The sequence below is a fragment of the Argopecten irradians genome, chromosome 12 (assembly GCF_041381155.1).
Source record: "Argopecten irradians isolate NY chromosome 12, Ai_NY, whole genome shotgun sequence".
In the NCBI taxonomy this organism is placed as follows: Eukaryota; Metazoa; Mollusca; class Bivalvia; order Pectinida; family Pectinidae; genus Argopecten; species Argopecten irradians.
In genome coordinates this window covers 25,821,086-25,835,273 of record NC_091145.1, presented here as the reverse complement: position 1 = coordinate 25,835,273, position 14,188 = coordinate 25,821,086, and the positions used below count along the sequence as shown (strand labels likewise).

The 14,188-nt window shown below is 33.7% G+C and overlaps 1 protein-coding gene across 1 annotated transcript; it reads left to right on the top strand.

Moving 5' to 3' along the window:
* Window positions 1-1,626: 1,626 nt before the first annotated feature.
* LOC138336203 (uncharacterized) lies at window positions 1,627-10,305 on the top strand. The gene is made up of 6 exons (XM_069285575.1): window positions 1,627-1,780; window positions 3,048-3,285; window positions 4,162-4,286; window positions 7,684-7,831; window positions 8,774-8,932; window positions 10,127-10,305. Exons 1-6 carry the CDS (start codon window positions 1,723-1,725, stop codon window positions 10,152-10,154), a joined length of 756 nt encoding a protein of 251 aa, XP_069141676.1. The 5' UTR covers window positions 1,627-1,722; the 3' UTR covers window positions 10,155-10,305.
* The last annotated feature ends 3,883 nt before the right edge of the window (window positions 10,306-14,188 follow it).

Sequence of the window (14,188 nt, the reverse complement as noted above, 5' to 3'; positions counted from 1 at the left end):
TGCCGATTTTATGCAAAAATTCTAGGAAAGAAACAAATTAAACGAATATGTTGGATGCATTGCCATCTAAAAGGCCACGTTTCAAAACGGCCCATATCAGATTTTTTGAAAGACGGATTTAATATCAGAAACATTCGGGTTATGTTCATGAATAACTCAAGTTGTCTTTGCGAGAACAAAACACCAAGTATGCATTTTCAGCAAGGTCAAGCCGGTGTTTTCAAACATCCAAATAGAATCCTTTGTGAACCACTGAAAGATACAGCACCTGGCAAAGGTAGTGAACACTTATTTCAATCCACATATATATATGTATAAATAGTCCGAATTGAGGGATGCCACCTATGTCCCGTCAGACTGCCGAGTGTTATCAAGAAGGAATGTTAATCATTCCAAAGCAACGTTAGAAAAGTGGCAGGCGTATACGGGCCAACACAGCGTTGACAATAAACTAAAAGCAAAGCAGAATTTGAGGGAAAAAATTGTACAACACTGCTTTCGTGGTTGCTATGACACCACTGTCAGAACTATGTTGCTTTAAAAAGTGTATATTGACAAGGCATATATGGGCATTATACTGCCAAATACAAGAACAATGGTATTCGTCAATGTTCAAAGGTAAAGCCATAGAGAAGAGAGAAGGCGCTTCGGGGGGAAAAAGAAACGCTAAGACAAAGCATATCAAATTGAGTCGCATTTTACTATCGTGCTATCGGGCAGCAGGTGCCATTCTAGCGACCTACTAGCAAGATTTCGGTAACCTCCTAAAAGAGTTATCAGAAAGTAAAAAAAAAATAGGACTCGGCCTACATTTTGAATTAAACAAAATGTTCAGATAATACACATATTTACTTTATGAATACATTAAAAACTTCGACTAATACTGATATACATGTAGTTGGGAAATCAAGGCATGATGACACCAAAGATAAAATCTTTTATTATGCATAATATAAAATCCGTACAAAATGTACGTATACAATTGATTACGTTTTCTTAATCCCATAAAGTATGCCTGTTTCAGAGTTAAAACCCCAACAGATAAATTCCATAGCAGTTAATTATCATTTATGATTACACACCCCAGTGCGCGCTTCTCTTTGGTCATCTCCAATTTCTCTCATTCCGATTGACCTCTTATAAATTGCACTTCTAGAGGAACGCTTTTTACAGTCCAGCCTGTACATAAAGACTATCCAATGAACAAAGGAAAAGAGGTGTCTATAGTCAAGTGTTCTTTATACAAAGGTCAAACTGTGTTATGAATGAAACCCTAACCAAGTGGTCATGATAAGCAGGTGGTCTGTTAGCTGCAATATTGTAACTGTAAAGACTTTTAGACAGAAAATGGTATCGTTTTGCATATAGTAGGGCCGGTACGTTTATTCGTTCTTGTAGTCTGTGAGTCAGAGGTGGCCGTTGAAGCCAATTTCGTTGTATATCAAGTTTACATTATGATAAGGGTGATTCCGAGTTCATCGTGTTTAATCACTGAAGAATGACTAAATAAATGGTACACCAATTTACTGGCAATTTTGATTCTTCCATGGACACAATTCGCATTTGGGTAGGGAATCCCAAACAATTATTTACCCATTACGGTAATGGTTTGAAATGTCACCACATCACCGGGAACGCCACATAGGCGGCCCACAAATACATTCTAGTGGGGAAGACGGGGACACTGACGTATACCAGGAAAAGTGAAATTGTAATTTAAAGATGGAGAGGATGAGCATTATTTTTCTCGTCGTTCTGCTCTCGGGATGTCATTCCGCAAGTAATGCATTTTATTTGTCTTGTTATTTGGGATACATGTATTCATTTTTCAAGTTAAAAAAAAAAGAAAATATGAAGTATAATGACATTGTACAACTTTTGACACAATAACGTTTTAGCGCAAAACAATTTGTTTTGGAACAATTTAGCGTAATCTAAAAATTCAATCTTTTTTGTAACGACTATTTTCGTTGGCTTATATAACGTCACTTCTGATTAGCTGATATAACGACGGAATGATTTCAAATAGTCCCCTCGTTCGAGATACTCTGGCCCTGACACCAGACTTCTCGGCGGTAATGTTTTGTAAGCAGTCTGAATCGGAGATGGGCTTATTCCAGGTTTTCGAGTACTACTGCGCCCTGGCCCGACGCCAGACATCTATCTGCCATAATGTTTAAGTCTGGTGTCGGGGCCAGAGTCTCTCGAGCTAAACCGCTGTATGATGATTGATATATGATGTGAGTACAGTCTGAGTTTTATCTCCATATCACGAAAACGTATCCAAGTTAATCCTTATAATTGAATCTTTTACCTATAATTCAACTTTTACAGACGAACTCTTTTCTATTAGAAATTATTGTGCTGCCGTTACAACCAATCAAATGCGACGTTATAACGGCGACGTCATTTTTTACGCTATGGGCTAGTGGTATATTTTTTTTTGCGCCAATGAAAATGCTTGATACAAGCAAGATGAATTAATTTATAATGGCGTAAATACAATATTATTATCCTATTTAATACGAAAATCGTTGATAATGGCTACGTCTGCAGTATTCTTTATATCTCTCCTTGAGATATAGCATTTTTAATTCAGAGATGTTATAACATACAATTACTATATATGAAAATGTAACTATAATAACATGACAGGACATTTAATATCCCGCATTCTCGAGTAAATATATTATGTCACATTCTCGAGCAAATGTATTTTATGACAAAGTCCACTCATGTTATATTGCCATGTCAAGAATATCGCAAGACACAGGTAAATTAAGACTTTTATGACGTCACCTGTAATTTTGACGTCATAATCTATATGACGTTGCATGATTGTCTCAGTAGACAAAGCCTTAATGTTCGTGGCGTATCAAATTATTAAACTCGTTTGATAAATTTCATATTGCATCGTATCGGTTGACTAATGAAAATATACGTTTTCATAACGTGTATTACTTTATGTTAAGGAAATTACAATATCATTACAAAAAATAATATCCATTCGTTGATCTAAAATACTACAATTATGTCTCTATGAATAGCTTTATCAGAATTGAGCCTGGAGGCCGAACTGAAAGCATTGCTAGAACCAGAAACATCGGACGGAGGAAAGGATGCCGTCATAGAGTTAAAGTCAATGTTCCGACGAGACGATGACGACGAAGAGGACCAGTGTGAAAGAGCAGTCATGTGCATCACGTCACCTGATATGAATTTTGTCGATGGCAATGCTTTTGAAGGTCTGAAATTCAACACGGAACAATTCAATGTGCTATGCAGGTAACTACTTTCATATAGAAAGGGAACCCCATCCCACCATTTTTTCACAATGCTTTTTTTTCCTTTTAAATTCAAAATAAATCATTTCCCTTTCGTGTGCATAAGAGATCTCACATCATCACACCGTATTCAGTATTGATTATTCTAAATTTAATCACAAACTTTCAGCACCATTCACATCCATTCAAAATAAATAACTATATATCTATGTTAATAAGTAACGGCTGACAAATGGTATTTTCTCACTATCAAAAACATCAGCAGACGATTAAGTATTTTCTTCAGTTACAAAAGTTACTTACTTAACACCATTACCGCCATTGAAAAGTTGAGCTTCTAATTTTACATCAAGTTAAAAATATAAAAAAAAATAATTAATTGCATCCCGAAAAAAAGTCCGCGGCACTATATCCTATATGGAACGAAGTACTGATTGCGCATGCACCAAAGGCAAAATAAATTATTTCATATTATTATTTTGTGTTAATTAGACATAATTATACACGATTAAACACCAATTATTGTTCAAATGATGAATATCATTTATGCTCTGTCGGCGGTGGAGCATCTTTAATGAAATTTTCCAGCTGGTCCTAAGGACGGACTGACCTTAAAAGTTACTGGTCCTGGCTGAAAGTTAGTGGTCCTTATAAATGTTTCAATTCTTCCTTGAAGTTTAAATACTAGCAAAGTAATAGTTTTACTAACAAAAATATCCACATATCTGTTTTAGTATCGTGTGCCCTCAACAAAGTTGACTGAAAACAAGAAAAACAAGAATATTACGAAAACTTTGTTTCCAGCCCTTAATGTTTAAAGTCTTTTTTCAAGACGTCCGTTTTAATCCATTATATTCTCAATTTTATTTTCAAACAGAAGTGCGATGGAATATCTGACGTGTTACGACCAACTCTCTCAGGAATACAACTGTGGCTACTATTCAACCCTGGGTGCAAATGTAACTAGGGCAATGCAGACCCATATATGTAGCGATTCCTCTCGTAAGTACACATACACGGTATAATGACATTCATTAATCAATAGAGGAAAGTAAGGAAGGAAAGTAAAATTAATAAAAAATCTTACAACAATCAAGACTAAAACTTGATATTTATTTACATAACTTAAAGGAGACACAATAGATATAAGAGCCTTCATTCTATGTGTGACTTCCAATATATGACCCTTCATTCTATGTGTGACTCTCAATATATGACCCTTCATTCTATGTGTGACTCTCAATATATGACCCTTCATTCCATGTGTGTCTTTCAATATATGACCCTTCATTCTATGTGTGACTCTCAATATATGACCCTTCATTCTATGTATGACTTCCAATATATAGTCCTTCATTCTATTTGTGATTTCTAATAGATGATCCTTCGATCTATATGTGTGACTTCCAATATATAGTCCTTCATTCTATGTGTGACTTTCAATATATGACCCTTCATTCTATGTATGACTTCCAATATATAGTCCTTCATTCTATTTGTGATTTCTAATAGATGATCCTTCGATCTATATGTGTGACTTCCAATATATGACCTTCATTCTATGTGTGATTTCTAATAGATGACCCTTCATTCTATGTATGACTTCCAATATATGACCCTTCATTCTATGTATGACTTCCAATGTATAGTCCTTCATTCTATGTGTGATTTCTAATAGATGACCCTTCATTCTATGTATGACTTCCAATATATGGTCCTTCATTCTATGTATGACTTCCAATATATGACCTTCATTCTATGTGTGATTTCTAATAGATGACCCTTCATTCTATGTATGACTTCCAATATATAGTCCTTCATTCTATGTGTGATTTCTAATAGATGACCCTTCATTCTATTTGTGATTTTCAATAGATGATCCTTCGATCTATATGTGTGACTTTCAATATACGACCCTTCATTCTATGTATGACTTCCAATATATAGTCCTTCATTCTATTTGTGATTTTCAATAGATGATCCTTCGATCTATATGTGTGACTTCCAATAAATAGTCCTTCATTCTATGTGTGATTTCTAATAGATGACCCTTCATTCTATGTGTGACTCTCAATATATGACCCTTCATTCTATGTATGACTTCCAATATATAGTCCTTCATTCTATATGTGATTTTCAATAGATGATCCTTCATTCTATGTATGACTTCCAATATATAGTCCTTCATTCTATGTGTGATTTCTAATAGATGACCCTTCATTCTATGTATGACTTCCAATATATGACCCTTCATTCTATGTATGACTTCCAATGTATAGTCCTTCATTCTATGTGTGATTTCTAATAGATGATCCTTCATTCTATGTATGACTTCCAATATATAGTCCTTCATTCTATGTGTGATTTCTAATAGATGACCCTTCATTCTATGTATGACTTCCAATATATGACCCTTCATTCTATGTATGACTTCCAATATATAGTCCTTCATTCTATATGTGATTTCTAATAGATGATCCTTCGATCTATATGTGTGACTTCCAATATATGACACTTCATTCGATGTATTCTTTCAGTAGTGATGGTAAATGGTCCAAACATATTAATAATATTTATACTCAGGCCTCTAAAAGACTAAATATTTTAAGATTACTAAAACATAATGTAGATAGAAAGAGCCTTTTAAAAAATTATACATCCTTTATAGGACCTGTTTTAGAATATGGAAATAATCGCCTGTTTAATCCCCCCTCTGTAGAACTGAATTATACTCCAACAGCTTTATTCCCTCAATGCTAAGAGAATTTAATCAAACAGATATAGAAATCATATTTAATAATTCATTAGAACAATTTAAAAAAAGTATCAAAATTGATAATGATTCCTACTACAGAAATTTCTAATATTTTTAAATACCATGGCGACCGTAAATATAACATTATTCTGTGCCAGCTACGAAACCAAGCAAGTAATGTAAACTCTGATCTTTATCATGATCATTTAAGAGAATCTCCAGCCTGTTCCTGTTATTATACCAATGAAAATTCATATCACTTTTTCTTTGACTGTAGGCACTTCTATGAACAGAGAGCAGGGAATAAATAACTTAGGTTTACCAGATAATCATAATCATTTAAACATCGAAACACTATTAAATGGATGTAAATTTTGCAATAGTGATATTAACAAAGATATTTTACAATGCGTGATTGAATATATATGCCATACTTAAAGATTTGATTTCTGATAAACATATTTTATATACATGTATCATAGCCCTCTGCATATATAAGCAAATAATAACAAGTAACAAGTACCCATATCTAATTAGTTGATAGTCAAAATACTATCTAGCAGTGCAATTAAACATCTAAACTATTGTATATGTTAATATTTATTTCTAATTTACTCTAAACTATCCTGGCTGGATGGATACTGAATACTGTTTATCGAATATTGAGAATTTTTTATACTATAATAATTATCTAATTGAATAATCAAACTATGTACATATTAGAACCATAAATGTTGGTTAACTCCAATTGTATAAAAAATTGCATTCAATCTCCTACCAATTTTTTCATATTCAACTGAAGACAAAATGCTCATTTGTTGTCAGACTCTCATACATATTCCAAGGGGATGGGTCAGTGTGCATAAGCACAGGGACTTTTTGGCCTAATATCTCATGGTGTGTATGTATGTTAGTCTGTCAATAAATGAGCATGATTCTTATCCCTATCCAAAAACTACAATCATTAGGAATATGAAATCCAAATAACTAAACTTGTTCTGAAACATTTTCTATTAAAAATAAAATTGGAGTTATCCCCCTTTTATTAGTAATTATTAATATTATTATCACTATACTGTAACTAATTCAATTGATTTGTATATATAAATATATGTATTAATGAATTGCAGAATGAATTCATGTTTATACTTTAAAATAAGATCTGGAGAGGACTTAAATAGGCGTAGCCTGATGTCCAATCCTATTGATGTACATAATATCAATAAAATATTGTTGAAATTGAAATTGAAATTCTATGTGTGACTTTCAATAAATGACCCTTTATTCTATGTGTGACTTTAAATAGATGGTCATTCATTCTGTGTGTGACTTTCAATATATGGTCCTTCATTCTATGTGTGACTTCCAATTTTTACCCTTCATTCTATGTGTGTTTTTTATAGATGGCTCTTCATTCTATGTGTGGTTTTTTTTATAGATGGCTCTTCATCCTATGTGTGACTTCCAATAGATGGTCATTCATTCTGTGTGACTTTCAATATATGACCCTTCATTCCATGTGTGATTTTCAATATATGGTTTTTCATGCTATGTGTGACTTCCAATATATGGTCAATCATTCTACGTGTGATTTCCAATATAATCATTCTATGTGTGTGCTTTTCAATTCGAATTTACTTTCAGTGATTCAGTCAGTAGTGGATTGTTTGAACAGGCGGTCTTTACAGACCAAAGCATTTGGAGAATTCAAAGAACATTTGGGCTGGGAATTTGCCTTTGAATACGTTGGTGACAGAATGTTGTCAGGAGAGAAAACAGAAATACTGTGCAGGTATTACAAAGGACAATATCTAAGCATAATTTTGGTTATATCTCTTACGTCTTCTTAGGTGCTGTAATAAATTTATAATATAACATTTTGGTGTATAGAGAATGCATGGTAAGTGTCTTAAAATATAAGCTGTATTTTGGCCAGGGTTAAGAAAAACAAAAGTTGCGAGTCTTTGGCGAGCCACTTTTTTCTTTCTGACCCGAGCCAAAATACAGCTTATATCTTAAGATAAACTGGCGTTGTTTACTTGGTAGGTGTATTCCGACAATACCAATGCTGGTTGCAGGCTAAATAGAGAATACATGGTTAGCATCTTACAATACAATGTTTGTTGTTTCATTAGTTGTGAGTTGTGAGATACTAACTGTGTATTCTGTTTATCCGGCAATTATTTTTACCAGTTACTCTATTCACTGTGTAATATCAGTGAAAAAACATGAAAAATACTAAAAAAAAATTACCCATCAAAGAACTACTTTACAAAACATACCTTTGTCATGAGCCAAGAAATGAAAATACTTAAAAACAATAAAAAGAAACCCAATAATTACCCATTAAAGAACTACTTTACAAAACATTCCTTTGTAATGAGCCAAGAAAAATACGACACACTAAAAAATTGCCGTTAAGCTGGTGAAGGTGACGTCACTTTTTAGCGGGACTGAATGACGTTTCATTCACCAAAAGGTTAAAGTTCGGGGTCAAGTTGTGGAACATTTTCACATGATCGTATTGACGGCTAAAGCATTTCGTGTTGACGGATAATGCGCAAGTTTATCCGGCAGTAGTTATCCGTCAGTATGTGGGGGCAGTTGCAGGATAAAACTCAGAAAAGTAAAACTATGAAAAAAATATTTCACTAATTTCTTGAAGGAATTATTGCAAAGCTAATCACCAAAGTAGAAGTAGACACGTGACCTAGGTATGTTTCTATGGTTACAGACTGCAGGGCAACAGTGTTCAGGACATACTGGACTATATCGTCACCCGTTGCGGTTTTGAAGAATACACTGTATTCTGTGACATGTTCTCGGATCCGGCGGTCGCCCGCGCCGTTGAATATAACCAACGATTTGAATACTGTCCCATTGAAACTTACAGGTATGTTCGTAAATTCCTGTACCTGATATTTGTAGTTACCTTTGGCAACCTATGAAATGAAATGGATATTTTGTGCGTTCTATTTTATAATTACACTGTATGCTAAATGCAATGTTTGAACTTCATTATTAGTATATGTACTTTTAATTTCAAGATTTATGAACATCAGTTGTTGATACCTGTTCAAAATTGGGTTGTTAGATATTCCATTATTAGACTTTCATACCAATTCCTATCTCTTATATTAAATGTTTTGATACCAATTTAAACCTCACATTTCTATTGCTTCAATACCAATTTAAATCTCATCTTTCTAGTGTTTCAATACCAATTTAAATCTCATGTTTCTAATATTTCAATACCAATTTTAATCTCTCTTTTTTTATAACTGTTTCTATTCATACAAACTTAAATTTTCATATTTCTAATGTTTCTATACCAATTTAAATCTATTTCTAATGTTTCCACCCGATTTTAATTTCCTATTATAAATGTTTTCAACAAATTTAAATCTCCTTTTTAAATGTTTTGGGATCAATTAAAATTTCATATTATCGATGTTTTCACACCAATTTCAATCTCCTATAATCAACGTTTTAATACCAATTTAGATATTTAGATATCATATTTCTAATGTTTAAGAGCAATTTAAATCTCTATCTTTAATGTTTTCATACCAATTTAAATCTCCTATAATTTATGTTTCATACCAAATTAAATTTCCCATTTTTGTTTTCATATCAATTTAAATATCCTATTATTAATGTTTTCATATCAATTTAAATTTGATTTTATTGATGTTTTCATACCAATTTCAATCTCCTATTATCAACGTTTGAGTACCAATTTAAATCTCATATTTCTAATGTTTCAAAACCAATTTAAATCTATTTCTAATGTTTCCACCCAATTTTAATTTCCTATTATAAATGTTTCCATACCAATTTAAATCTCATATTCCTAATGTTCCAATACCAACTTAAATCCCATATTTCAAATGTGTCAAACCCAATTTTAATTTCCTATTATAAATGTTTTCAACAAATTTAAATCTCCTTTTTAAATGTTTTGGGATCTCCTCAACTTAAATACTTACATACCAATGCTGATATCGGTATTTTAAAATATATCTCCCTTAACACAATTTTCATGCCTATTTATATTTTATCAAAACTTGTTTACTGTATTTTTCAGTCGCTGTCGCTACGGCTACGGTTTATAATTGGCCGGATTTTGAGTAATACGTCTGCTCTCACGGTCCATATAATGGCACCCACGCCATAAATCTGTTGGAAATCCCATCAGCTGCTATCGGTCCATATGATGTTATAAGACATATACAAAAGCCTTGAAATAAATTTTGAATTCGACAAGTATTTGTGTTCATTTTTACCATGTAAAATCGTAGGACAATGTAAAATCGTCGTAATTTACGTGGTACATTGTACTTGGTGGGCGGGGGGGATGAGGTGTGTGTGTAGTTGGGCGAAAGATTTAATTTCGAATATTCGTCAAAAAATTGCAAAAATGTTTTTCGACCTTGAGACAGTAATTTTTTCTGCATTTTCCCCCAAGCGTTTTTTTCTGGATAGTTTTGTTATACAACTCTTGTTGGTTTTAATAAGTATTTTCATTGGTGGAAAAACTCTATCACGCCATAAGGGAAAACATGATGTCCGTAACTTGTAACTTCGCTTCTGATTGTCTCATGCAATAGGCGCGAAAATTTTGAATTTGGATTGTGTATGCAGGGGCGGATTTAGGTTTTGAGGTTAGAGGGGGCGTGGGACAAAGCAAATCAGGCGAGGGGTCTGGGGGCCGCCTAGGCCCCCAGAAGCTCTCGAATAAATGGTGCAAAATCCTGCATTCTGAGGATTTCATGAACACATTTTCCAGAAAATAATTGAAGCCATTTAAGGATGTTTATTTATGGTTTTCGTGTCAAGTGTCATATTTTTTATTTGAAGTTTTGATTTATTTTTTTTTTACTTACAGAATTGCAATATCAAAATCTTAATATTTATATGGACATAAAGCGAAGAAGGGCGGGGGTCTGGGGGCCGCCTAGGCCCCCAGAAGCCCTCGAATAAATGTACACTTTTTCCAAAAAATAATTGAAGCCATGTAAAAATGTTCGTTTATTATTTTTGATGTCTAATGTCATATTTTGAATACAAAGTTACAGAATTGCACTGCCTAAAATCTGAATATCTATTCATAGAGGCACGAAGCAAAGAAAAGGATGGGGGTCTGGGGGCCGCCTAGAACGAATATACGTACCCGGCCTACTATGTCTTTAGGCCGGGTACGAATTGGTCCCTATGTATCGTAGTGGAGCACTGCCTCCGAAAATCACTCGGGCACAGTTTTTCATACTTTTTTTGAAGGTTTTGAAGTAATAGGGAACAATTGTAGCTCTAAAGAAGACACCATTTTCAGTCTAAAAGTCTTTTGAGCTACAATATTGCAGCTAGGGGTCGCCTATCGAAGGTTTTTATAGGACTAATGAAAGTGTATGTGAACTTTTTTTTAACGATATAAGCTTTTACTTTTATACATTATCTCTCAGATTAGATAATTCATTTTCCCTAACTTACACAATCTTCATAATTCGTGTATTGGACAATGAAAGAAAAGAAGGCTAGTGGTCTTGTCTATGGCCATACGGTGCCAGGAACCATTGCTATCATCCTGTTTTCTAATAGGGAGCCTTTTGTCATGTGCATTAATTTTTTAACATCGTTTGCCTATCTTATAACATTATCATTAAGATATGTTTTTATTGAAACAAAAAAGGAAGGCATCTGGCCATGGGGTGCACCTAGACCCTAGAAGCTCTCATTCTCTGTCGCATTCCATTTTTTCTTTACAAACATTTTCTTAGGACAAATAAAAGGCTTCTAGAAGCATTCGGCGTCAGTAGTGATCTTGTAACTGGCGTTTTGAAAGTACGCACACATTTGTGAATTGATAGTAGGATTTAATACAGGACTTTAATGCTGATTCAAAAATGTGTAATATATCATTTACAACCTGGAAAACGAAGGGCATGACATATAGTCAACCAACGAAGACTCATGGCCAGCTACAATTCCTTCCACCCACCCCCTCCCCATTTTCTTTTATTGCTAAGGATATCGAGATATAACCTGTCAATATTGAATATTAATGACAATAAATTATCTAATATATTGGGATTTTATCGGGTTTTTTTTTTTAAAAAGTAAATACTTGAAGGGATTTACATTGTACCTTTTAAGCGATGGAGATAAAACCTTAACTTACACGAAAAAAAATATATAATTATTCCATTGCGCCTGGATACAAGTATGTTCATGCATGTATGTACCACAAAGTCGAATACATTTAGATTTTAAAATGATAACATCAAACGGTAAAGGTAGGATATGGAGCTTTCTGTCTAATTCCCACTCTATATCTAATTCCTTAATTTTTTCCCTTTCTCCCTCTTTTTTTTTCTTTCTTCCTTCTTTTCCTTCCTTCCCCTCTTTCTTTTCCCTTCTTTTTCCTTTTTCTTTTTTTTATCTCTCCTATTTTAGGGGGGGGGGGGGGGGGGGGGGGGGCGTACGCCGGGTCCGCCCCCCCTTGGATCCGCGCCTGGATTGTGTATGTCAGATTAAATAAAAATTATTATGTTAGTAGATTTTAGTTATAATGGTGGTTTAACATAAAATCCAGAATGTTCTGTCTGCTAAGCTTTTTATTTCCACAACGCACACATATATAAGGAGGGGCATGCTCTGTTTATAATAAGTTTTGTATTGTATCTCCATAACGTAAAATATCTATTTGAGTGAACCGTTAAATATAATCCGGAAAGGTTACGTCCTCGGGAAAATGTAACAGTCCACGTGAAAGTTGTTTCGAAAACTAACAAATCTGAAAAATGGAATCCATTTTGTGTCAAACAGTAATTTATATTAATGTCACAATCGATACACCAAAATGTCAAGTTTAATATCTTTAAAGTGAATAGTCGGGCAAAGGAAACCAGTCTAAATGCGTTCTTTGGCCTTCCAAAAGTCATTGTATACCATAATGATGGTCAAGTTCTGCTTACGGTGTCCAGTTTTGACCATTGAAATTTTGGGGAAGCCCCGTGTAAAATTTAGCACAGTTCTAAATATAAATTCGCCAAACTCTTTGAAAACGAGGCTGCGTGGAAATGTCAACATGGACATGTGTTTCTCAGTCGTGTCGGTTTCGTTTCGTGTGATAAACCACTAATGCGGTATGCAAATTGTTGTTTTGAGATGATACATTTGATGCAAATGAAGTATTCTTACATCATTAATGACAATGCTTTGTAATCATTTTTCGATAAAAGCATCTTGTACATGGAAATCGACACAAATATTCGGCCGATGCAGAGATGGGGCCCCGGCAAGGGGCAATTATTGCAGCATCGCATTCGTCGTATTTTACATCAACCGAATCATGAAGGTTAAATACAAATAATCGTAACATAATTTCCAATTTAAAACCACACGAAAACGTTCCATAGAACGTCCATGCATGTAGCTGTCAAAGATGTGAAAATAAATTAGCTCATACATAGATATTTTACAAGTACAATATATGTGTTCAATTATTCGTGTAGTTTTTTGCAGAGATTTAATTAAATTATCTATGTCTCTGGTTTTTTTTTTTTGTAAAACAATATTTGAGTTCTGGAGAGAGATGACATGAATGTCCAACTGGAAGGAAAGAAACTTTTATGATGTATATGTATCGTACAATGTATATATGTAAACGTACATTCCATGTAGCTGCTATAGAATTACAACTAGGAAATTCTCTCAAACATTGATAATATTTAATTCTTTTACATTCATGTAGGCCTATGCTGTGAGAATTAACACATCATATATATTTCCAGAAAACATATAGGCCTACATGTATGTTACTTTCCTTTTCTGTTGTTTCCTGTTCTTTTTTGTGCTCTGGAGAAAAAGATGATTGAGTTGAAGAAAAGTAATTAATTAAGAGAAATGTGTACCACAGTACTTTGTCTGTAGCCGAGGAGTTCTATACTGTTTTAATAGTCCAGTAATTAATAATTAAATTGAAAATTTCAAAATTAAGATGAAATTGTAAATTCCATTTTTTGAATGAAGTGGTTCCCCTCCTTTGAGAGTACACAGTGTGTATACCCTTTTTGGTTTTTAGGAATAATACCTTAATAGGAACCTGAAATAACATGACAATCAATCAGGTATGTGTGTGTTGGGGGGG

Bases quoted from the DNA above. Each gene is read 5' to 3' on its own strand.
- LOC138336203 (XM_069285575.1), top strand. From the start codon at position 1,723: ATGGAGAGGATGAGCATTATTTTTCTCGTCGTTCTGCTCTCGGGATGT. The intron at 4,287-7,683 runs GTAAGTACACAT...ATTTACTTTCAG, and splicing joins TATATGTAGCGATTCCTCTC to TGATTCAGTCAGTAGTGGAT. The intron at 8,933-10,126 runs GTATGTTCGTAA...TGTATTTTTCAG, and splicing joins TGTCCCATTGAAACTTACAG to TCGCTGTCGCTACGGCTACG.